We start from the raw sequence: 26554 nt of genomic DNA on the forward strand, positions 1-26554 counted from the left end.
GGTAACGGGTGGAACGAAGTTACCAGGCCTCCCTGGACAGAATTAGAAATGAGAGCTATGTTAGGTCATTACTGGATGTTCCATAGCAAGTTTAAAAGCACCATTCAAAATAAAATACATAAATTCTTAAGACATTTTAAAGATTTCCTGAGGCCTGTGATAGCTAATAGGTTTTGGGCTGTGTAAACTCAGGTGGAAAAAAATGGGAACTTTCAGGATAAGCATCTTCATTTCACTTTTACAGTGCCTTTATGAATCCTCTTCTAAGACTGGCTCTGCAGGCACAACCCTGGGGCCCAACTCCTCTTTCCTTCTGGCAAAGGCCCCTCGGCACCTATGAATGGATTGTAAACAGTGGAGAATGTTGGTGGTGCCGGCAAGTGCAACAAATGGCTGGTTATAGGAAATCCGACTGGTACAGGACTGTCCAAATGGTACTGGGATTTATTTGGTCCCTTGGATGACAGCAGTGATGATTTGGAAACATGCATACCAAGCAGCTTCCACCAACAGAGTGACCTTTCAAAGGACCACAAGTGAGGGAAGCAACAGCAGCAGTAACTGGAAAGCTAGCAGTGTGAGAGCAGCCGGCAGCGTTGGAGATGAATCCCCTTGGATGCAAAACCAAAACATACACCCTGTGGAGCTGTGCCGTCAGTTCACAGCCAGTGACCAGGCATTTCCTGGGACTTCGATGTGTTGATGGATTAACACTCTTCTCATGGATGCCTGACCGGGCAGTGGTGCAGTGGATAGAGCGTAGGCCTTGGACACAGAGGACCCAGGTTCAAAACCCCGACGTCACTGGCTTGAGTGCAGGCTCATCTGGCTTGAGTGTGGGCTCACCACCTTGAGAGCAGAGTCGCTGACTCGAGCATGGGCTCATAGACATGACCCTGAAAGTCCCTGGCTTGAAGCCCAAAGTCACTGGTTTGGGCCCAAGGTAACTGGCTTGAGCAAGGGGTCACTGGCTTGGCTGGAATCTCCCAGTCAAGGCACATATGAGAAAGCAATGAATGAACAACTAAGGTGCCACAATGAAGAATCGATGCTTCTCACCATTGCTCTCCTTTCTCCTTTCCTGTCTGTCTGTCCCTGTCTCTCTTTCTTTAAAAAAAGAAAAAAAAATTCTTCTGGTGGAAGACAAGGGTACCTCCTCCAATATACCCTTGGGGCATAACTAGTAAGGGCCTGGTGAAGAATCGTGGGTATCAAACAATGAAATTTTCAGAGAATTGCTGGTGCTCACTATGGAAGATTAGCAGCATCTGCAAGAAGATCGGAGAGCTATGGCAAGACCCAGGATAACATGTGAGAGTCAGAGAACCGGAAGTCATATTCATCCAAATTGCCTGGCGTTAAAGGATTGCCAAATCCATCAAATTTAGGGGATTTGTATTTTGAAACTCTGTCTGGATACATGTTGCTTAAGCATGTGACAATGAAGGATGGGTAGAAACTGGAAAATCGCCCCGTCTCTCATCTTCTCTGTCCATTTAAAATCGTGTAAGTTAAAAATGGTTTCTCTGGGTATAAAAAGTAAGATTAATTGACTGGAGAACTAGGTTATTCTGGGCATATTATCTAAAGATCCAGAGAGGAATTTGGACAAATTGTGGTGCAGATGAGATGGTGCTGGCCAGGGAGAAAGGGAAAGCGGAGGAAGAGAAGAGCCGTGTATATTCCCCTTCCTCCTTCCACATTTATTGTTTACCATCAACCTCTCCCTGCCCAGAGGATTTATTTAAGCAATAAACATTTATTGAGTCTCAGCTATTTGCTCAGCAGTGGGCAAGGTCTGTGCTAGCTTTGGGTTTGCAATGATGACATGATCCTTGACCTCGGGGACCTCACAGTTGAATGGGAGAAAATAGATCTGTAAAAAACTAATTGTACTCTATTAGTCGCAAGCAGCATTGGTGGCATTGCAGAGGGAGGGTATTACTTTTCTTGGATAGAAATAAAAGAGTCCAGAAGTTCTTCAGAGAGGAATCGATGCTTGAGCTTTATCAACATAAATGAGTTCACCCAAAGGACTTACACAAAGGGGAATATTTTATTAAGAACAATATATACAAAGGCATCAAGGAATGGAAGAGTATAGCACCTTCCAGTAATAGAAAGTTCCAATTAGAACCTGGAGTGTGTGGGGGTGAGCAGTGGAGGACAGCCAAGTCCTAAAGGGCTGTGTGTGTCATGCTAAGAAGCAGAAGCTTTATTCTGCAGGTGATGGAGAGACAATGCAGGCTTTTATAGAGGAGACTGACATGATCAGACTCTAAGATATGTGAGGGTGAAAGGACAGCCCCAGGCGACAGAAACCAGGAACCCAAAGCAAGAGAAAATACTTCCGGTGGTTCGACAGCTGGCAAAGTCAGCCCCTCGTGGGTATTTTTAATGTGTGTCTCACAATAATCAATTGTATGTAGATATTTGTAACATTTTTTAATGAAGAATAAAGTGTTACAGATGTAAGATCTGAAAAACATATTTTGAAAACATCTTTAGAAGACATGATAAAGACTTTTACTGATTTAGGTAAAAACATTTTCTTAGGATATCAGGTTATAATCATATGTTTTCATGTATAATCTTTTTTTTTCATGTATAATCTTTAAAGCTTCATTTGGTCATATAATAATAAGCTTTTAAAAAGCAAGAGAAAAAAATAGAAAACAAAAAAGTTAGTTTTTTGAAAAGACACAAGCTAGAGGACGACAGTAAGCCCTGCTGAAATCTAATGTTGATCTTAAAGTATAAATGTGAGTAGATGTATCAGAAGCATCTTAATCCTTCCCTTGATTTCCCCCTTTTCTATACACAAACCAAGTCCTTTAATTTCCCCTGATTTTCACCCTAAGAGTCTTAGTTAAAAGGCTCTATGTTTAAAATTGTGCTTTAGTTATAGCTCACATTATAAAAATTTACTAACCATTCCAAAAGAAATCTGAAATGCTTTCAGAATTATTTTGCATCTTTTTGGAAACACCGTGAAAATAGACACTCTATTAAATGGTGAGGTTTGGTCTTATTCAACTATTTTTAGAGGAATAAAATGCCTGAAATATATCCTAGATATTAAATGTGTGAAGGCAAAGATAAGGAATCAGTGCAGGTAATTTACTGGAAATCCTCTCTGAGCTTGTGAAAACCAGGAAGGATCCAGGTTTGTTTTCAAACTTACATTTAGGTTTTTATGCCCCCTAGTGGATATTTGGTACTTCTGCAGCTGACATTTTTTTCATTTTCATGTGTTCAACTGTTATTTTCAACAATATATGACATCAATATACCCCCTAAATATTCAAACCATAGTGGTTTAACATTATCTGGGCCACAAAACATTTGATAACTTAATAAAAGCTTTCAAAACATTCAGGAAAGTGCCTAAGAAATTATAATTATTAATAGAGTTCCCCGACCCACCTGAATTTTATTCATGAATTCCTTAAGAGGCCATGGACTACAGGCTAAGAACTACTAATTAAGATGAGAGATCCTATAGCTGCCCACTTCATTTCATTAATGCTAAGATTACTAATGTTGTGAACAAATGGGAAAAGATAAAGAAAAAATATAACTTTAAATTGTAGCTCAGATTTTGGCTTAGGTTTAAAGAAATGAAAACACAGAATATTTCAAATAATTATATACTCAGCATACCACAAAAAATAATCTCAAGCTTTTAATACAGGTAAAATAGGTTAGTGATTGATTCCACAGGCAAGAGAGATGAAAACAAAATCAAGGCAGCTTTTAAGGCAAACATTAATTTTAAAATGTGAAACAGAGGCCCTGGCCAGTTAGCTCAGTCAGAGCATCATCTGGAAACACCAAGGTTACAGTTTCGAGCCCCAGCCAGGGCACAGACCAGAAGTGACCAATGAATGGACAGATAAGTGGAACAAAAAATGAATGCTTCTTTCTCTCGCTTTCTTTCTTTCTCCCCCTTTCTCTGTTTCTCTAAAATTAATCAATAAAAAAATAAAATAAAATGTAAAGTAGAAATCAAATACCAGAGCCCCTCTGGCAAACAAGATTTGTATCACAAGCAGGTGTTACATAGCAACACCCTAAAAAAAGGGAATTTGCCATTCGCAAACATTGCAGCTATTATAAAAATTACTCATCAAACTATGATCTTTCTAGAATACCAAGTTGATGGCAGAAAATCCATGAATAACATAGCCAGTGAGACCTTAAGGCATAGAATTAATTGAGAAGTGATCCAGTTTACGGGTCAGAAAAAATCATTTCTCAGAGCTCTCTGACTAGCAGTCAGGTCTAGGAGAAAAAAAGCAAACATAACATCAGTAATTACAACACCCACCCACAATCAGCTAGCTAATAGCTTTCACCAGGCTATTATTGTACGTATCACTTTCATCCTATTTTTTTAAGGATACTCTCTTAGTCTGTTTGGGCTGCTACGACAAAACACCATAAACTTGGTATGGTGGCTGGTTAAGTGCCCATTCCCTAGTTCATAGACTACGTTTTTCACTCTGTCCTCAGATGATGGAAGGGGTTAAGGAGCTCTGTAGGTTCTCTTTTTATAAGCCAACTAGTTCCATTTATGAGAACCCAGCTCTCATGAGCTAATCATCTTCCAAAGGCCCCGCCTCCTAATAGTATCACACTGAGCATTAGGATTTCAACATCTACATTTGCGGGAGACACATTCAGACATACCATAGCAGATGTTTATATTTCAAATACACCTCTAAATACTAGTTTATGTTCCATGAGAAGTTGTTGACTTTTTCTTTAACTAATGTATTCGTTGAAATATATACAGCTCTTACTGAGCCAGTACCTGCCGTGTATAATGTACAGGATGCTCCCAGACTTCTGTGAAGCTGCGCAGGGTCTAGTATTTCCGTTTCTTACACCTAGAAATTTAAGACTTATTATTGTAAAAAAGAAAAAAGGAGAGTGAGAGATTAAGTTACAGTGAGCACTGAGGTTTACTTTCAAATCAGCATTTCCTTCTAATTAAATGAAGATCTTTTCTACTTTCATCATTGTAAATATAATAAAAGATGTAGTTTTTGTTTTCTCTGTCAGTATCAGCGGGAAATAGTTGCATAACTAGAAAGTCATGCTTTAGCTGGGGAGGTTTGCCTTATAGAATGTTTCTACTTATCAAATTAGCCTATATTTTTATTCTTTGAAAAATAAATTGAAACTATATGAAGAGGTCCAAGAATTTAGCTGTATTGTGTTCAAACACTATGTAAGAAACTTCATGGAAATAGTTTTTCATTTGAGATCTAGAGATAACCACACTTTAGCCATATAATTTCTGGAGAAATGACAAAAAGGGGAAAACTGAATGAATAGTGATAAAATTTGCTTATAATGTATTATTTTTAAAAATCATGCACACCTGCCTGACCAGGCGGTGGTGCAGTGGATAGAGCATTGAACTGGGATGCTGAAGACCCAGGTTCCAGACCCCGAGGTCGCCAGCTTGAGCGCGGGCTCATCTGGTTTGAGCGAAAGCTCACCAGCTTGAACCCAAGGTCGCTGGCTCCAGCAAGGGGTTACTCGGTCTGCTGGAGACCCACGGTCAAGGCACGTATGAGAAAGCAATCAATGAACAACTAAGGTGTCGCAACGCGCAATGAAAAACTAATGATTGATGCTTCTCATCTCTCTCCGTTCCTGTCTGTCTGTCCCTGCCTATCCCTCTCTCTGACTCACTCTCTGTCTCTGTAATAAATAAATAAATAAATAAATAAATAAATAAATAAATAAATAAATATCATGCACACCTTTCAAGCTATTTCTTTTTTTTTTTTTTTCTCTTTTTTTTTTTGTATTTTTCTGAAGCTGGAAACGGGGAGAGATAGACAGACTCCCGCATGCGCCCGACCGGGATCCACCCGGCACGCCCACCAGGGGCGACGCTCTGCCCACCAGGGGCGATGCTCTGCCCCTCTGGGGCGTTGCTCTGCGGTGACCAGAGCCTCTCTAGCGCCTGGGGCAGAGGCCAAGTGGCCATCCCCAGCGCCCGGGCCATCTTTGCTCCAATGGAGCCTTGGCTGCAGGAGGGGAAGAGAGAGACAGAGAGGAAGGAGGGGGTGGGGGTGGAGAAGCAAATGGGTGCTTCTCCTATGTGCCCTGGCCGGGAATCGAACCCGGGTCCCCCGCACGCCAGGCCGACGCTCTACCGCTGAGCCAACCGGCCAGGGCCACCTTTCAAGCTATTTCAATATTACTTGATAAATTGGGAAGATGAATGGATAAAAAGATAAATAGAAGATAGATGATAGATAGATAGATGGATTCTACTTATTTGTCTGAAATAATCAAATTTAGTCACTTTTGTGGCACTGAGTACATGCCAAAATTTAAGTACTTTGCATGAAATTTTTGGATAATAGTTGAGATTATAGTCTTCAAAAACCAGCAATTGAATCTTTCTGAAGACCTGGCCCTCCACTCACTATGGTCTTTAATTTGTGGTAAAAGATTGTAATTATAACGAAGTGTTTGGGGGGCAATGTGTACAAATACAAACGTAACTTTTTTATGGGAATGATACCTCCGTGCTGTACCTTTTCACAGATGTGTGGAGGGAAGGGAGCAGTCAGTCCAGGATGGGGAAGGATCAGAAAGAAGTTGGAGTTGCTGCTCCACATGATGATGTAAGAGCAGGAGGGAAAACTTAGAAAAAGCAGACGAAAATAGAAGTATGAGGAAGGCTTCCCTCCAATAAACAAAGTTCAAGCCTGCTCATTTCTTATTATGTACAACTTACTGGTAGTCATTCTTTTACAATATGCTATCTTCTCTCCTGTTCTCTCCTATCTTTTAAGAATTTGATATTTATTGTTTTTCTATTGATTTTTGAGAGAGAGGAAAGGTGAGAGAGAAACATCGATTTGCTGTTTCACTTATTTATGTATTCATAGGCTGATTTTTGCATGTGCCCTGACCAGGGATCAAACCTGCACCTTTGATATATAGGGGTAACACTCTCTTCAACCAGGCCAGGGCTCAATATTCATCTTATTTGACCTTAGAAAACTCTATAGCCTTTGAATCCATTGTATTTAAATATTTTAAAATGTTTTTTATGAAAATAAAAAGACCTCATCTATATAATGTTTTATTGTAACTCTTTGGGAAATGGATTTTTGAAGACTGGAGACATATTAAACCCTGAAAACTATGGAAAAGAACCGAATATATAATACTGCTGGGCTTGGCATAAATTTAAGACTAAGGAGCCAGGTAAAATACAGTGTGTTTTCATATGGAATATGAGGAATAAAATACCAACTGGTACATAAGTTGCCTAAGATAGAAATAATCATTAAAAGATGACAGTATAGTAGGCAATGTTTTATTAAATAATCTTTTAGCCAAAATAAGTATCACTTCTCATTATAGCTTCCTATTTAAAGTCTTTCCTCCACTGAGTTTCGAAAAGATATGGCACTTGAAGACTATAATGCTATTTTGCTTCTTACTAAGATTTTGAATACTAGTTTAAAAGTGTTTTGTTAAAGAAAAGAAAGCAGCCAGTTTTACCAGAGAGGTAGATACTCCCCTTCCCAAGCAGGCTCTGTGCCCAGGTACATCTTCACAGATAAAAATGACCTGCTTCCATTTCCCAAGGTCGTTCCTAAAGACAAAGAGAAACAAAACAGACACTGTAAGAACAGACAAGTCACACTGTGTATTTCTCATGATTCTCCAACATACTCAACCCAGTAAAATATACTTAAAGCATTACAAGTATCAACAGCATCCTATTTTAAAAAGGGGAGGAGAGCACAGAGAAAAACCAAAGGGGTGATATATCCAGAATCAAGGGGTAGAAAGAAGAGCCAGGTGCTCCTTAGGAATCAGCAGGGCTCAGGTGGGCTCTACTAATAACCACAGGACAGCCTGCATGCCCATAAACACCCTGCCCATTCTCCTCTCTTGTGCCCTGTCCTTCTGCCTTAAACTTTTATCGGCTGAGCCTTAGAGACTATCCTAATTTGCTATAACTTGAGAAAGCTCTGGCTTTCTGCCCTAGAGTAGAAATATAAGAGAGGATGTCCCAACCAATGAGCAATTTCTTCTCTTTTCCTCATCCCCTCATCATCATTGTGGCATTGACCAATCACCTCCAGCGCTCCTCTTTGATTTCTTGATTGAGAAGGAATTTTGGATTACCAAGCAAATATGGTAGAGGTAAATAATAACTGTAGGTCCTGGCCAGTTGGCTCAGCGGTGGAGTGTCGACCCAGCATGTGAAAGTCACAGTTCAATTCCAGGTCAGGGCACACAGGAGAAGCAGCCATCTGCTTCTCCACCCTTCTCCCTCTCCTTCCTTTCTGTATCTCTCTTCCCCTCCCACAGCCAAGGCTCCATTGGAGCAAAGTTGGCCCCAGGCAGGTGCTGAAGATGGCTCCCTGGCCTCCACCTCAGATGCTAGAATGGCCCCGGTTGCAATGGAGCAACACCCCAGATGGGCAGAGCATTGCCCCCTGGTGGGCATGCTGGGTGGATCCCGGTTGGGAGTACGAGGGAGTCTGTCTGACTGCCTCCTCACTTCTAACCTCAAAAAAATATTTAAAAAAAATAACTGTAATTGCATTTGATGCAGATTAGCATGGCTTTACAACATCAAACCACCATTAAGTATCTGTTACCGCTTTTTCCTTACAGATCCTTCTGGGCTATGAATGTGCTGCCTGGTTCATATCCTTACTTTCTACCATTTCATCACAAAACAAACAAGAGAACTGACTCTACCCATTTTTTCCTCCCTGAATAAGTGCACTTTATGCTTTATTTAGTTATATCATCATCTTTGTTTACATTCAAAAAGGATCTACAGTGATTTTTTTCTCTAGTTGGATCCTGGGTACCGCATCAAAAATTACTTTCCCTGGGAAGCCTGCTTTATCAGCTGGCCCAGAATCCCTTTGGGCAAAGCCCTCAGACTCGATTTTCTCCCTTAGTTTAAGTACAGCCATTCTGAGTGCATGAAACTCTCTTCTCTATTCCCACCACCGCCTGCTACCTGGACTTACCAGTCTTCTGTCTTCTTCAAATCTCTTAGAGCTTTGAGTTCATAGCATACAATCAAGCTCTTAATTTTAATGATTACAAGTATGCTGGCCTTGCCTACTTTTTGACGTAGTAAACCTAGAATACAAAAAAAGGAGTTAATAAATACTAATTTTTAAATTATCTTAGAGGCAGGAAGACTATATATGATGGATTCATTTAGCTATTTTATTTTATGTATTTGTATTTTTTTTAAGTGAGAGGAGGGGAGATAGGAAGACAGACTCCCACATGCACCCTTACCAGGATCCACCCAGCAACCCCCATCTGAGGCTGATGTCTTGCCCTCTGGGGCCATGCTAGCAAGCAGGCTATTTTTAGTGTCTGAGGCAGAGGCTCCAAGCACCCAAGGCCAATGTGCATGAACCAATCAAGCCATGGCCACGGAAGGGGAAGAGGAAGAGAGAGAAGGGGGATGGAGAGAGTGGAGAAGCAGATGGTCGCCTCTCCTGTGTGCCCTGGCCAGGAATCATACCCAGGATATCCACACTCCAATGTCAATGTTCTACCACTGAGCCAGCCTACCAGGGCTGTATTTGTGTTTTAACAGGCTTATTTTAATTACACGGACTCAATGCTTGTCTTCTGTGGCCATCACAAATAGTTGAGTTTTATTCACTTTCCCTTTTGAGAAACACTTTCTAGATCCTAATTGATAAACGTTAAAATAAAAGGGAAAAGCTTCTGAAAAGCTGCTTTTATGTGTGTGCATACAGGGGTTTATGTGTGTTTTAGATTTCTCCAGAGCCTACTGCATAATCAGAGCAAACTGAAAGTTGTTTATAAAATAGGGCTGGGCACTCAGTGTGAACTGTGGTAAAACAGAAATTGGCTCATGACCACACAGCGGTATATAAAAAATTGATCTTCTCTCCCAAATTCTACTGACATATCTCTATAGTAAGAAATTTTTCAAGTCTTTTTTTTTCTCACCTTGTAAATTCCTTTACTTTTGACCACCATTTCCTCCCTAACATAATCAGATTATAGTTTCACTTCCCCCGTGGACCACAAAAAGTTGCAATGTTTCATGTAAACACAGCATTTCACTTCTTGAGTTATTATTCTTTTATACTGTAAATTAATACTGTCATTCTGATGCCAAAACCTGTGGGGATTTTAGTTAGGGTGAATTAGCCCAGCTGCTGGTCACCCATAAATGCTGACAATAATGAGTAACTAAGCCTTCAAAGCGGAAGACCAGAGCCTTCCAGGGGTCACCAAAGGCAGGATGGTCACCGAGTCTGCAGTCACTCTCTGTAGACTTTTCAGGCCAATTCCTCAGTCGCTTCCATCTTCATATTGACACACAGAAGTTTTCCCACAAAAACAATGATTTCCTAGATCGCTCTTCAGGATATAATGCCTCCCCAAATACTCCTAAAGCCCCCTTGAGTCTGGATTCCAATACCCGCACTCCTTGAGCCCTGTTTCTAAGGACTAAACCCTGAGAAAGCTGAGAATCTCAGAGCTTCGGGGTGAACAGGGGGTGCATGGAGGTACATGGGTGAGGGGGGAGGGTAACTTCTGCGATAATATAATCTAAGGACCTCCTCCCTGCCCCACCCCTAGGAATGAACTCTTAGGAGAACCCTGTGTCAGTAAAGCAGGGAAAATGTATTTATTCAGCTAATATTTGCTAAAAGCCTGCTTTGGGCTAGTAAAACACAAAACAAGAGCTCCTGGGTATATTGGTAGAGCAGGTGGGGAGTCAGAAATTAAGAAATAGCATGTGTTAAATGCTGTGGAGGTCATCAAGTGGGAACATGATGGAGAAAGAGTAAGACCACTATGGATAAGGCAATCGGAAAAGGAATTCTCGAATGGAGACCTCTGAGGCTCAACCTGAGTAATGATGGTCTGGGGGCAGCACACGTGACAGAGAGCCAGATGGCGAGCGTGGCCAGAGGGCAGCAAGCTTGGTGAAGGCTGGTGTGAAATACAGGCAGGAACTAAACAACATAGGCCCTCAGAGACAAAAGCAAGAAGTCCTGATTTACTTTCAAGTCTATTAGAAGGTGAGGCAAAGTAACAACAGTCCGATCTCATTTTTAAAGCTGTTCAATCTGGTGGCTCTGTTGGCATGAGTTGTAATGTGCTGAATGTGGAAGAGAGAGTTCGGGTAAGAAGCTGTATCCATGGTTCTGGCGACAGATGATGGCTTCAATGCTGGTGAGGAAGTGGAGATTGAGGAAAGAAACCCAAATAGAACATACTGCGCTTAGCCAGAGACAACAAGGCTAGCTGAGAAATGAGATGAGAGGACTTAACACTGGGTGGCTGTTTCAATGTTGATAGAGGCAGTTGAGTGGTTTGCAGTTCCGTTTAATTAGAGGCGACAAACTGTGTGGGAGGGACAGATTTGAGGAGAGCAGAGGAAGCTACGGAGATGAAAGTTCCTTTTTGGTTAATTTAAGTCTTAATTGGCTCTTAAACGTGCGGAGGTAAAAATTTTTCAGACAAGATCATTGAAGATGTGAGTCTGATTTTCAAGATGTACATCAGGGCTATCAATGTAAATTAGGGGATGTAGATAATAAACCATGAGATTGGATAAAATTACATTGAAAAAAGGTTTATGTGGAGAAAATCAGATGACTCAGCTTGAGACCTAAATTACCCCAAGATGTAGAAATCAGTTAAGGGAAAAGGAGTCAGAAAGAAGATAGAAAGCAGCCAATGAGGTATAAACACCAGTAAGGGAATGTTCTAATACTGAAGAGAGAAGTCAACTAACCAGTACAAATGAGAGAGTAAGATTATCATGTAGAAATGGTCATTGGATCCCATAAGGTTAATGGGATCTCGGAAAGTTTATTTTTAAGTAATAATACCTGATGAAAGGAATGTGATATACCACTTTTAATACCTAAATTTTATAACCGATTCAATGTTGAAAAAAATTAAGTGGAAGAGGGTATTATCTAGATTCTAAACTTCAGCATAGAAATATTTATGATTAAATCAATATAAAGAATTATGCCATATTATAGAAAGGACAAATTAAAAAACTATCATTAAATCATCTGACAAAATATTTTCCAATCATAGAGATTTCTAAATGTTAGACTTAATTTTTGCAAAGTTAAAAGATGTGTTTTTATATTCATGTATTTGTAATTTCTGGTTTTATAAAGCCTTAAGCCATGTATACTGTAGTCATGAAGTAGAGATTGGTTGCTCCAAAAAAAAATCATTTGGATTAAAGTAAAAAAGCTATTTGTAGCAGGTGGAAATAACTTTCTGTGACTTAACACAACGTATATGTATATATTTTTTTCTAACTCAGGTATGGTGACATGGTGCCAAAAACCATAGCAGGGAAGATTTTTGGATCCATCTGTTCTTTGAGTGGGGTCTTGGTCATTGCTCTACCTGTCCCAGTGATTGTATCCAACTTCAGTCGGATCTACCACCAAAACCAGCGAGCAGACAAACGGAGAGCACAAAAGGTGTGTATTCAGCTCTATGTAATCATGATTTAGCATCTTCCACTTTTCAGAGTGAGCTTTAAAATCCCTTACTGGCCATTAAGCGTTCCATATTAACAATATGCTTCTGCAATCATTTAAGAGGAAATAAAAGGACATGATGAATCACACACTGACTCCTAAAACCTCCTGCTGGAAGTGGGTTAAGTTACTTCCATCTCTATTGCATTCACCAAAGCAAGTCACATAGCCACGTGTAATTTCTAAGTGGGCAGGGAAATACAATTCCACTATGCAATCAGAGGCAGAAAAAAAAAAAAAACTAAGTAGTGAACAACACTACTGACAATTGCAAAATTAAAGATAGATTCTTAGCAAATTTTATTAGAATCATATTTCCAAGTCTGATTCATTTAGTCTATCTCCATCAGGGGTCAAGCTGATTCCAGCAGACAAGAGCTATTAAAAGACACCAGAATGAACCTTCATTATTTTATAAAGTAGACACAGGAAGTTAAAATAAAATCTGATCACCTATAGCTACATTCTATTCCGGGCTCAGCAGTTTACTGTTTCTCTGAACTTCACACCAGTTAATTAATCCCTCTAAGAGTAAGCAACGTGCATCCTCATCTACAAAATGGGGAAAACAATACCTACCTCACAATAAGACTGAGATTATATGCAAATGTATATAAGTGTTTCATAATATTAACAATTTAAACTTTTACTAATAGCTCATTATGCCAGATGTTGGCTTAACATTTTTCAAAAAAAAATAATTCATAAAATCTCACAAGTATAGGAGTTAATTACCAACATTATTCTTATTTGATGGATAAGAATCCTAAGGTATTCAAACAGTAAGAAATTCTAAGGTCACAAACATAGTAAATTGGAGAATCATCATTCAGTTCAATCCAAGCCAATCCAGACTCCAAGTCATACACTCACACACAATGATAGACTGCCTCTCAGAGGGACTAAGAGTTAGAGTACTTCCCTTCCCCGTTCTTTGTCAAAATAATCACCTTGAGAACCAAGACCCTGGTTGCTTAGAAGTAATTTTGGAAAGTCTCTTACTATTTCCTCAGGACTATAATGCTAGATTTCCAGCATTCTTCACAGACAATATATCTTGGTCCTCTAAGGATAGATTCACTGTTTTTTAATAACCAAGTAACATTCATAACCATGACCAAAGGATATGCACAACCTAGTCTAACTGTAAAATATTTTTTGACAGATACAGAGAGATAGAGTCAGAGAGAGGGACAGATAGGGATAGACAGACAAGAAGGGAGAGAGATGAGAAGCATCAATTTTTCGTTGCGGCACCTTAGTTGTTCATTGATCGATTTCTCATATGTGCCTTGACCGTGGGGCTATAGCAGACCAAATGACTCCTTGCTCAAGCCAGTGACCTTGGGCTCAAGCTGGTGAGCTTTGCTCAAATCAGATGAACCTGCGCTCAAGCTGGCAACCCTGAGGTCTCAAACCTGGGTCTTCCGCTCCCCAGTCCGAAACTCTATCCATTGCGCCACTGCCCGGTCAGGACTAACTGTAAATTATCTTGAAAGATATTTTCATGCAGTTCATAACTGATGCAAAGGTAATTCCAGAACAGGATTTTAAATATGCTTTTGAACAAGGTCTGTCTCTTCAGTAAAGTATAAAATCCTATAAAGTAACTCTTTGGAAAGTTTAAGTTAATAAATATAGTCACCTAGCATGTTGTTCAGAAAAATTGTTCATGTCCATTGTCAGAGATCACTTTCCTCTACAAAAGAATTACTCTTTAAGCTTTATAGTTTCTTGCCCCCATTTTTGACAAGTATCTAACCTTTAACTAATTATTGTGGAGAATAGTAATAAATAGTCCAGTTACCATGATTATATAGAACTGATAATCCAATACACAGGGAAGGTTAGAAAAAGGCACCCTCTGGGCAATTGTAGTCTCATTCTGGACACAATTTTGGCCACAGGACATGGAGGAATTTCCACCAGGGACGTTCATGCTCCCCAATCATGACTCGGGCTACACTTTAAAATCCCTCTACTGGTGCATCGTTTACAATTACAGAAATCTCATGAAAACTCTAGCTCCCCAGTACCCATCAATCTCTGACCTAGAAATTCCTCCTTTAATGTAAGAACTAGCTATAAACAATTTTTCCAATGCCTAAAAAAGTTACCTATAGGAAATCTGTAAGAACTACAAATCTGATTTTCAAATACATCAATCTCCAAAATAGATGTACTTTTTTCAAACATTGGCATCAATTACAATTAAATCAGCAAACAAATCTTAGAATATTTTAGAAGCCTTTTTGCCTATAGAAATTTAGAATGCAAAATGTATTACTGTGATGTAAACAAGTACACCAAATTGAAAAACAGGCTTTATGAATGTTTTTTGAGATCTTTAAAATGTCTCCTCTATTCTAAGTGTCTCTTATAAAACAATGTATTTTGCATTTCATGACTACTGGAAAAGTTGGCTTTATAAAGCCAAGTGTAATCACCTGGTGTGATATGTCCCCTAAGTCCTCGGTGACCAGTAAACTGAACATCGTCTTCTAAGCAAGTGCAGTGGATATAAAACTAAATAAGTTATCAAGGGATACTTCTTATTTTCTATCCAAGGAAATTAAAAATAATAAAAAAGAGAATAAATATTCATTAGGCTAAGATAGTTTAGATTTATCTGGAATTGGGTGATTTGACAAATACCAAAGTTATGCTAAAATAACCAGCCTCAACTAAGTAAGGAGTTCACTCATTAAAAAACATCTGTTAAGAGAAATTATAAGCAATATTACAGAATGGATTTTTCAGATCAGATTTGTGGTGTTAGTTCTATTGCCAACTGCAAGCTCAAGCAAAGGCATGACATATACACAATATGCACTTGAGATCATCCCCGTCATCACTCAGGGATACTGCCCCTCTTCTAGGTTCTTCCCAACAGTGAGTACTCTGCTAGTTCTCACACCCTGTGCCCACTCTTCAAAGAGAATGGGTCATTTACCACATTTCTATCAGCCTGGCTAGTTGGCTCAGTGGTAGAGCATCAGCCCTGCATGTGGATGTCCTGAATTGATTCCCAGTCAGGGCACACAGGAGAAGGACCCTTCTGCTTCTCCACCCTTCCCCCTCTTGCTTCTATCTCTCTTCTCTTCCCCTCCCGCAGCCGAGGCTCCATTGGAGTGAGTTGACACAGGCGCTGAGGATGGCTCCATGGCTCCGCCTCAGGCACTAAAAAATGACTCTGGTTGCAGTAAAGCAAGGGCCCAGATGGGCTTCGCCCCCTAGTGAGCTTGCTGGTGGATCCTGGTCAGGACACATGTAGGAGTCTGTCTCTGCCTCCCCCCACCCGCTCCTCACTGAAAAATATAAACAAACAAACAAAAAGAACACTGATATGTGAATGAATACAGACTAAAACTGTAACATCTCTTCCCCACCCCCATCATTTTAATTATATTTTAATAGATTTATTTATTTACTCAGTTATTCTATAAGCATTTATTGAATAGAATATATTAGCCAAAGTGAAGCTAAGATGATGCAATGACAGGTGGCAGGGTTGTGATTTTGAAGCAAAGAGTTTACCCTGTTTTAAAATACAAATCACACCACTTAATCGTCTGCATACTTAGAAGGCTAACTGGTGAGCAATTATCATGAACAGTAGTAATAGTAATTATAATTCAATAATGCTAATAGCAATGACAACAACTCTCTCTAGAGTTTCTAGTATGTCCCAGGTGCTTCATATCTGTTATTTATAATTTCAAAATTAACTTGCACTGACCTAAATCCCAGCATTGCTTCTGCCCAGCCCTGCCGCCTCCAGGATTAACCAAACTCTAGAGCTTAGAATGATACTCTGTGTTCCACCGACTTCCTTCCTCTTTCTCTCTGTTTATTATTATTTGGTACTAACTTGTCTCATTTCTAGGGCAGTAATTGTTCTTAACAAAAGGGAAGATTTTAATTAATTCCTTAAATTTTTAAAAGTTGATGAAGTTTAATAGGGCACCTCCACATAAGGTACTTTACTAAAACCTTAAATGAAAGTTTAAGGTTTTCAAGTGTAAGTAAAATTTCTTAATAAATGGTATGGAAAGTAGGTGGTCTGATATTTGAAAACTAAGGAAATGCCTCAATACAAAGGAGAATGCCTTCTATACCTACAATACCTTTGTTCTTTAAAAGTACAGATAATGATTTGGTAAGAAGATGATCTAATACAATGTTCTCAGTCTACAATCTGCCTCATTGAGAAGATGGAACCCACTTAAGGAAGTTGCTATCTCAATAGTTTGAGCCTTATACGTCTTTCTCTGATTGGCATTCCAGCCTCTGTTTCTGAGAATACATTGTAAAGTCTATGTAATGCAATTTGGTGAAACAATCAACTTGCTGAAACCCACTGCACACTAGCCTCTCTGAATGCTTCACAATAAAAGGATTCCATGTCAATTTAGTTTGATAAAACTTGCATATGATTCCCCCTTTCATCTTCACGACGAGCATCCACAGTATGATCTTTGTGAGGAATCCAACCTCAAAGAAACCCACTTAACCTCTCAGCATCTCCTAAACTTTCCCTGACCATAGAACCAGTCTGCTTCATTCAGCTAGTTTGGATTTCACCTATAACACTTACTAGTTTTATGAAACTAATTTTGAGAAATCTGCCAAGTTTAGAGAATTAAATAAAACATGGAATTTAAGAAGAATTTGGACCCTGGCCAGTAGGCTCTGCAGTTGAGTGTTGGCCTGATGTATGGAAGTCCCAGCCAGGTTCAGTTCCCAGTCAGAGCCACACAGGAGGAGTGACCATCTGCTTCTCTGCCCCTCCCCCTTCTCTCTCTCTCTCTCTCTCTCCCTCTCTCTCTTTCTCTCTCTCTATCTCTCTCTCCCTCCCCCCTTCCACAGCCATGGCTCATTTATGCAAGTTGGCCCTGGGGGCTGAGGATGGCACTGTGGCCTCGCCTCAGGCACTAAAATAGCTCAGTTGTAGAGCAATGGAGCAATGGCCCCAGATGGGCAGAGCAGGGAGTCTTTCTCTGCTTTCCTGCCTCTCAGTTAATAATAATAATAATAATAATAATAATAAGAAGAAGAAGAAGAAGAAGAAGAAGAAGAAGAAGAAGAATTTGGATGCTTAGAAAAATTGTTTTCATAAGACATTTTTTCTTCAACCCCATCAATATTTCTCAAGGCAGATAAATAATTTGAAAAGAAGTACAAAGCTATTTTTTATGCTGAAATGTATACACCTTATTTTAAATTAAATTTTGGAAGCCTCCTTTTTTTTCATATAGGCTAAATATTTATTGAAACCTTACTATAACTTCCATAATATTTATTAGTACTTGACCATTCAAAGAAGTTCTTTTTCTTATAGGGCTGGGGATGGTGGGTTGGAAGGGCTATATTACCTCTCACTATGGTATTCTTTTAACCTCCCAATTACACAGCCAGAGTTGCCAAGGTTGTCATTATAAGTGGATCAGAAGTAAAGTGATTTTCTAAAATATCTTTGTAAAAGAATTTCTCTCAATTACCTACTGGATACAAAGATGTAATCACAGGTCATAAAAAGGCTAACATTCAACAGCCACTTGGTGTGGTGCTCCACAAGACCAGTTACACCAATTAACCCAAAATGAAAGATAATTTATGATTGAAATTGAGATAGGAGGGTTTTTTATTTTCAATAACACAGTACAAAATGAGTATTCTGTCTCTAACAACTGCTTTTTTCCCCCTAAGCTTTAGAACTACTTCTATGGTAGTGGTTGACACTGTATTTGGCTTTCCATGAAAAAGATATATCATTTTCCTTTGCTGGGCAGTACTGTTGGCTAATTTATTTGTCTCCTTTATGATAGACATAGTGTGTCCTAATACTGCTGCTAAATGCTAAGAGAATGACATGGATGAGACTAGTAACTATGAAATAGTAACTAGTAACTATGATATATGTAATTATGATATAGAATTATACTCAATAGTTGCAGAAAGAGGGGGGAAGGGAAAAAGAAAGAGGAAGGGAGACGAAGGGAACCAAAAAAGGCATTGAATGTTTCAGGAGACCAATGAGATCTAAGGACTGAAATTTCAACAATACACCTTTTGGGAAATTAAATGAGTATTTAACTTACTTATTTCTGAATTTCTACCATCATTTCTAAGTCAGTGTTATTCAATTGCCAATCCACCAGAAATTTCATGGTCCCAAAAGAGTAAACCACCCTGATGTTGTATGAAGTTTATAAACCCAATGATCTTAGTCAAATTCACTTATGCTCAGGGTAATTTCTGCCTTAGCGGTCCCCAAAATAATTCTCCTATTTTCACTAGTTCCCAAGTGTAAAAAGGTTGAAAACCACTGTTCTAAGTCATTTCCAAATGTGCTTGTCACTTGCCATTGTTTTATTGAGCTAGCCTGAAATCTTGGCTGAGCAGCACAGCTTTGAAGTTAAACATTTTCTAACTTCCAACTTCATTGCGTCATATTGACTCAGTATTTTGAGTGATGTGAACATTATACTGTCAACAAAGAGTAAAATTTGTCTATTTTTTCCAACCCTTCTAAGTGTGATCTTTTTACAATGTATTATTGTAACCTGGAATCAGCACATGAGAATAATTTCATGAAGGAAAAGAGAAGGAATGATGTTGAAACCAAACAGTATCTTAGTGATATTTTGAGAGCTTCTCACAGCTCGTTACTCTTAAAGGCTGTGGATGAAAGGGCATCTTGGTACAACAACTTTGAAGGAAGTTGGGTAAAACCTATCAAACAAAATACATACATACACACACATTTTGGTCCAGGAATCATTCTGCTCTTAGAAATTTGTCTTGCAGATAAACTCCTTATGACACTCAAAACAATCAACATTGCTTGGAGTAGCAAAAGGCACTTAAAAAAATAAATTGTAGTTGTCTGGCTAAATAAATGATGCTTCATTCATACAGTGGTATATTATATATCCATAAACAAATGCGGTGGATCTATATGTGTCACTATGCAATGATTCTCAAGCTGTATTAAATGAAAACATTTGAGTGTCAACATGTGAAGCGTGTTCTTTTAACTGAGTGAAATATATGTGCATATACATATGAATGTACACATACTAGCTTTTAGATACCTAGACACCTTCTGGCAAGATTCTCTAGAATTATTGTCAGTGGTTGACTCGGGAGCATAACAGTAGGGCTGTCCCAGGGACCAAAGAGACTGGCTTGTTTTTCATGCCAATTTGTGGTATTTAAATTTTTGTCACATGTGTAGATTCATTTTTAAAATTTAGATAATTTTTTAATTGTTATTAAAAAGAATATTCCAGGCCTAGAAACTAAATAGATGGTATTTGGGGAACGTGTAGAAAGGGAAGGGGAGTCTTTATAGCATAATTTTACAAAAAAGTTCTTATTTAAGATATCCCAGTTGTTTTCTTACACACACATGCTAGATACACGTGATATAAATAGAATGGTCACCAAAACAGCGCTCAGCAGGAAGTGAAAACCAGAGTCATTCCAGGACAGTCTGGAGCAGATGTGCAACAGCAGTTCTGAAGTAAAATGGAAACCGGAAATCTGGTGGAATAGTCAGCTCACTCAGTAATACCACTTTAGTGGCCTCTTTTAATGTGAACAATTCAGCTGACCACCATAAACCCTCTAAATTGAAGAACACTCTCTATGAATAAATGCTTTAAAAATGAAAAATGTTATGAATGTCTCCAGAGTGGAGCACTATTTTCATTTCAACAAATGTAAGAGTGAAGTAAAAATCAGACAAGTGTGTCTTTGTGTGGACCTGTGCCAATTTGAAGTGGATAAATTTAGGGGTTTTTTTAGGAGCCCCTATAGCTCGTCATGAGTTCCACATTGGCCAATTTAGCAAATTGATTGCAAAAACAAAAGTTTATATTTGAGGGCACAGATGCAACTGAGAGCTTGCTTGTTTTTTGTTTGTTTGTTTTTTAAGGGTTGGAGGGAAGAAGAAAGACAGGTAATTGGTTTTTGGAAATTAATCACTAATTTTTAAAAAGACATTAATTTAAATGAAGATGAGTTGGCAGCTGGTTTGCTGAGTTTTTATTTCATTAAGTTACTCAGATTGGAGATAGGGAAAATACAGTATAAGTAAAGTAATAGTACTATTTTTCTCCTATCCCAATTGACAGAAACAATAATATAATAACTTGATCTTACTGTAAAGACTTCATTACAATTCTGAAGTGCATAATCCATCCCCAAAGTAGTTAATTGATGTCATGGACATGTTAACTAAAATAAAGCACTTATATTATTACTGGCCTGCTTCCACAATGGGGGCTGGCCCTGCCCTAGCACAGTCTGGGACCTTTCACATGTCAAGTGACCTCCAGATTTTTTATTCCTTTGGGGAAAAATTTCAAGACATGAGTCTAGGTGAAAGTGAGAGTAAGTTGATTAAAACATGAGACAGCAAAGTATCAATCTCAGGAAAGGGGGCTGAGGGTGTCCTTTGACCTGAGGGTTTTATCTGTTTTCTATAGGCAAGAATTTTAAGAGAGATCCCAGGAGAGGATCTCAACAGAATACTCAGTAGGTTTCCAGGTGTGCTATTTAGTATGTTGATGCATTAAAATAAGCGTATTAGCCTGACCAGGCAGTGGCGCAGTGGATAGAGAGTAGGACTGGGATGCGGAGGACCCAGGTTCGAGACCCCAAAGTCGCCAGCTTGAGCGCAGGCTCATCTGGTTTGAGCAAAAATTCACCAGCTTGGACCCAAGGTTGCTGGCTCGAGCAAGGGGTTACTCGGTCTGCTGTAGCCCCATGGTCAAGGCACATATTAGAAAGCAATCAATGAACAACTAAGGTGTTGCAATGAAAAACTAAAGATTGATGCTTCTCATCTCTCTTCGTTTCTGTCTGTCCCTATCTATCCCTCTCTCTGACTCTCTCTCTTTCTCTGTAAAAAATAAAAAATTAAAAAAAATTAAAAATAAAATAAAAATTAAAAAAATAAAATAAGCGTATTATAGTTTCCAAGATCATTTTCCAGTTAGTTTTACCTTTATCTTGGATTAAGCTGGATATAACTGGTTTTTGTTACCTACCTCCCTGATTATGGTGATTTAAACCATCTGCTCTTAGGCATCTTCAGTGAGGGAGAATGGGGTCTTAGACTTTATATTAGCTGGCTGTCCATTGCTCAGCCATTCTTGACATTTGTTCAATCATTTGTCTGCCTGGTCAACCATTTGTCTCAATTTCTTCCTTCCACTTCCCAGGGAATTTTTCCAGTTTCTTACTAACCTGCCTCCACAGGATGAAAATATAATTTTCCACAGTTACAAAAACTGGCACATTACTAAACATGTGTATGCTGACATTGGGATTATACAAGAGGGTATGCCCCGTTTCGAGAAGTGTCTACTCTTCACCCCGACCTGTAGGGGCAGACTTGGATCACTGGGGGTTGAGAAAAAGTGGATCGAGTGGGACACGGTGGCCTGAGTAGCCCACAATTTGTTGCTATGTAGAAACATGAGTCCTTCCATTTAAAAAAAAAATTGTAAGTGTTAACATGACATTTATTTTTCTTCTATAGAAAGCCAGACTCGCCAGGATCCGGGCGGCCAAAAGCGGCAGTGCAAACGCTTACATGCAAAGCAAACGGAACGGTTTACTCAGCAATCAACTGCAGGTACAGTTGAGCACCTCTCTTTTATTTTATGCTCTATTTATTGGTGTAATGATGATTTATTTCTACTTAAACCATACCATTTTATTGAGGGTAATTATGAAAATGACTACTGAAAAAACAAGTGTCACTTTTTTATTACGTTACGCAATGCAGTCTTATTGGCGGTAACAGGTTAGAAACTGCGCTATGAAATATTGCCCGTGAAGCACGGCTCTCATTTGTGATTGGGCAAGAATTTACACACTATCATGTAAACACGGTGTGATATTGTGATTTCTAATAAGAAACATATATTTGGTCTTCTTCCTGTTTCTGGCACTGAGCTCCTAGGTCCCTAGAATTTCCTAGGGGAGGTGAGTTAAAAAGATGTGTTTTCTTATGTTAATGTAGTGACTTTTGGATGGTGCCTAAGGTTGGGGACTGGTTTCCAGGGGAACCAACTAATTGGAAGGTTGGAACTTTCAGTCCCCGCCCCAACATCTTGGGAAGAGAGAGAGGTTAGAAATTGAGTTCAATCACCAATGACCAATGATGTAGTCAGTCATGCCTAGGTAATGAAACCTCCGTCAAGACTCAAAAGAAGCAACTTTGGAGAGCCTCCTGATTAGTGAACAGGTGGAGATTTGAGAGATCGGCAAACTCAGCACGAAAACCCTCACCCCTCTCCACAAACCTTGCCCTAAGAATTTCTCCAATTTAGCTGTTTCTGAGTTATATTATACCCTTTTGTAAAAAGTTGTTAATCTAGTAAGTAAAATGTTTCTCTGGGTTCGGTGAGCCACTCTAGCACATTAATCAAACACCAGGAGGAGCTGATTGGAATCTGATTTCTAGCCAGTTGGCCAGAAGCACAGGTAAACGTGCCATTTGCAGCTGGCATGTAAAGTCCAAGGAGGGGGTCACTGAAACCTCCGATGTATAGCTAAGTGGCCAGAAGCACAGCTGATAACCGAAGATTGCAACTGGAATCCGAAGTGTGGGAAGCGCAGTCTTGCAGGACTGTGCCCTCAACCTGTGTAATTTGATGCTGTCTCCAGGTAGATGGTGATCAAACTGAGTTGAATTGTAGGATGCCTGCTAGTGTCCAGAAGAGTGCATTGCTTGATGGAGGGTGTAGGGGAAGAGAACCCCTGCCACATTGCAGTTGGGTTTAGAACCCTTTTTACATGGAAAATGTCAAAAATGCTCAACAACTCAAATACCTACTTATGTTTTATTTCAAAATTATTTGTTACTTAAAGTTGATTTGAGTGGGAGTAGGAAGGTGACATGATGTCACCTTTAAATTTTAATGGAAAGGGAACACCATTTAGTGTTATAAAAGTCACACTGTATGAAATACAATTTGAGAAACCACTTTTAGCTCAAAACTTTCCTTTAATATGTAGGATTCCAACCTCTTTTACTTACAAATTAGCTTTTATTTGGGTGAGCATAATATCATTTTAATATTATCTAAGTATTAGATTAAATTTTATTATCCAAAAAGAATGACTATCAGGCTTTCAAAGGCAGTTTGGTAGTTGAATTAGTAAAAGAGATTTAAATTTTCTGTTCAGGGAAGCAAGTTTAAAAGACCAGACTGCTAATTTGATAAAAATGCAAATACTGATTAATAAACTTAAAAGCAACTGCTTGGTTGTCTCTTTCTAGCTAAACAAAAATAAACTAAAATATTGCCGCTTAATCTCAGGAAATAGGCCAGATCTCTCCATGGAAGTGTGTAGCTGAGGTTCTCATGGTTTGTAAATAAAACAGAAAGCACTTCTGTCTTTTCTGTGTTCACAGTCCCCTGAGGATGAGCAGGCCTTTCTCAGCAAATCAGGCTCCAGCTTTGAAACCCAGCATCACCACCTGCTTCACTGCCTGGAAAAGACCACGGTAAGGACCTGCCTGACCGCCGCCCTACTAACCGTGATCCTGTCCCCTTTTGTGACTGCTTGGTCCTTCCAGGCAGGACTTTGCTGTCTGCAGCCCAGGGAAATATACTAACACGCAAAATAAAGCCACAGTATTTGAAATTACAAGGGTTCCTCGGGTTCCTTGTAGGAACACAGTTCTGTTCCTACAACAGTGACATAACCCAAATTTGGGTGTAAGTCAAAACACACCCTAGCTTAAGTCACTTACCTATCCCACCACAGTTTTAAAGTCATAATCTCAGACAGAAAAACACAACTGAACCACAGAAAAAGGAAAAGGACATCAGTATACTGTGCTGTACCCTGTGCTGCGTATTCTTCTGTGCATGAAGCCAAACTAGTTCACCCACATAGTCAGTAAGGACAACACTAACAGCGCAAGCCAAAACACTCGTGTCTCAATTTTTTTAAGTGTTTATGAGAGTGAGCGTTGTAAACTCAAAACATTGTATGTTAAGACTGTCATAACCTGAGGACCTCCTGTACTTTGAAAGAGCATTGTGACGTTTCAATTTGGAAAGTATTTTAGAGACTTATTATTTAAAATGTTTTTATCTATAATTACTATCCTCCCTCTCTAAAACCAGTTTAGTGCAAATTGGAAGTTGTTTTCCAATAGCTGATTGCAAGTTCTAGAAAATATCGTTTTACCCTGATTCTTAAAATGCTGATTAAACAGAAAAAGAAATAATGAAGTTCACATGTTCCTGTAATCTGGATCAAGGGCATATCAATAAAGATAATAAAAAGTAGAGAATGACTGAATATAAGCATTTTTTCTAATTCACAGTTATAATGAACAGAGATAATAAAATTATCTTTTTTTATAAGAGAAAATGGCATTTACTCAAGTGTCATGACCCTTTGGCTGAGGACTGAATGTGCATTTCTCCATTTCTACACTCCCAAGTGGACCTCCCCTTTAGCAAAGTCTAGCTAGTTTGTCAAAAGACATCACAGTCTGCGACCACAGAGCAAAACAGAACTTTCACCATATTCAGATGCACTCTTCTCACTCATTCACCAGAGATGCTTATTTGTATTCTCAATTCCAACGTATTGCCAATTTGTTTATTCATTTACTTTCATTTACCTATATAGTCTTTCAACGAGTATGTACTCACTACGTGTCAGATAGTGACTCAAGACCCTAGATATGCCAGGAGGTCAGTCAGGTGTGGTCTCTGTCCCCAGCAACCTCTTTGTGGGGGACAAAATGCAGCAGATATTACTTGGGAAGGGCAATGAGCAGTAAAGCAACAATTAGGTCCCCAGTGGATTGGCAAAGAGGGTGGAGCCAGAGGGTACAGGATTAGGCAAGGCCTTCTGGAGGAACCTTAGTTGAGACCCATAGGATGACTAAGAGCTAGGTAGACAAAGAAATGAAGGTGCTAAAAGGTGATAAAACCCGAGGAAGGCTAGAACTTGGTCTAAGAGTACTTGAAGGAATTGGAGGTTGGTCAGAAGGGGGAGAATGTACAAGCAGAGCACAAGAGGAGACAGAACAAAAGGCACTGGCTATGTATGCAGCAGCCAAACTGGTGCCAGCTGTTAGACTATCAGAGTAGACCAGCCTTCCATTCAGCAACCTCTATACTTGAGTTCTAAGAAATAATTCAGAGCCAAGAGCCAAACTATAAGAGAAAGTTTATTTAGAAAGTCACAGAGGTAGAAGTATGCCATAGAAGAAATGGGCTCAGGAAATAAGATACAAAAGCAAAATAAGGGTCCTTGGAGGTTAGGAGGAAGAGAGAGGCAAGGAAAATGCACCTGCAGGAAGGCACAGGTGTGCTCCATAGAGAATGCCATGCTGGGTCCTGGGGTTGCGGGTATTTATCTGGAGATCTCAGGGGAGGCTCCCAATAGAATATTCATCAGCTTTCTAAGGTACGTTCTTTCATGGTCATGGTTTCTACTGAAAGGTCTGTGCCAAGGGGTCACCAGTCAGTGCTGCTGTTCATGACATCAGCCATGGCATCACTTGTCTGGTTTCGCTGCTTTTCTGACCCTGGGGTTGAAATGCAACTGAGGACTAGATGTTATCCCTAGAGGTTAACACTTAAGGGAATGGTTGTGCAAGGGCCCACATGGGAGTCCCATGAGACCACTCTTCCATCCCTTGTTTGTTCCCCCTCTATGGGGGTTTAATCCATAAGGCTTCCAACATGCCAGGGAAGGACAGGCCAGGGAGGTCTGAACCACATGACCATCGATATGAAAAGCCAGGGGTTCTAAACAGTGTGACCAGTGATATACTAAAGAAGGAAAGATTACCCTGAAGGTGAGGTGCTTTTTCCAGTTTTGCTTGTTGCTAGGCACCCAGGGCTTGCCACCACTCCCAGACCTGGCCCATAGTCCTTGCTCTGCTCATGTCAGTCTAACTGCCCACCACAGGT

The 26554-nt window shown here is 39.5% G+C and overlaps 1 protein-coding gene across 1 annotated transcript in view; it reads left to right on the forward strand.

The window, feature by feature from the left end:
- Nucleotides 1-26554, forward strand: part of KCND2 (potassium voltage-gated channel subfamily D member 2) — a 544708-nt gene that overhangs the window by 509954 nt on the left and 8200 nt on the right. The window contains exons 2-4 of the mRNA XM_066262176.1: nt 12365-12527; nt 22141-22236; nt 24025-24117. Coding sequence (XP_066118273.1) covers nt 12365-12527; nt 22141-22236; nt 24025-24117 — 352 coding nt within the window. The remainder of the gene's footprint in view (nt 1-12364; nt 12528-22140; nt 22237-24024; nt 24118-26554) is intronic.

The sequence above is a fragment of the Saccopteryx bilineata genome, chromosome 2, assembly GCF_036850765.1.
Source record: "Saccopteryx bilineata isolate mSacBil1 chromosome 2, mSacBil1_pri_phased_curated, whole genome shotgun sequence".
Taxonomy (NCBI): domain Eukaryota; kingdom Metazoa; phylum Chordata; class Mammalia; order Chiroptera; family Emballonuridae; genus Saccopteryx; species Saccopteryx bilineata.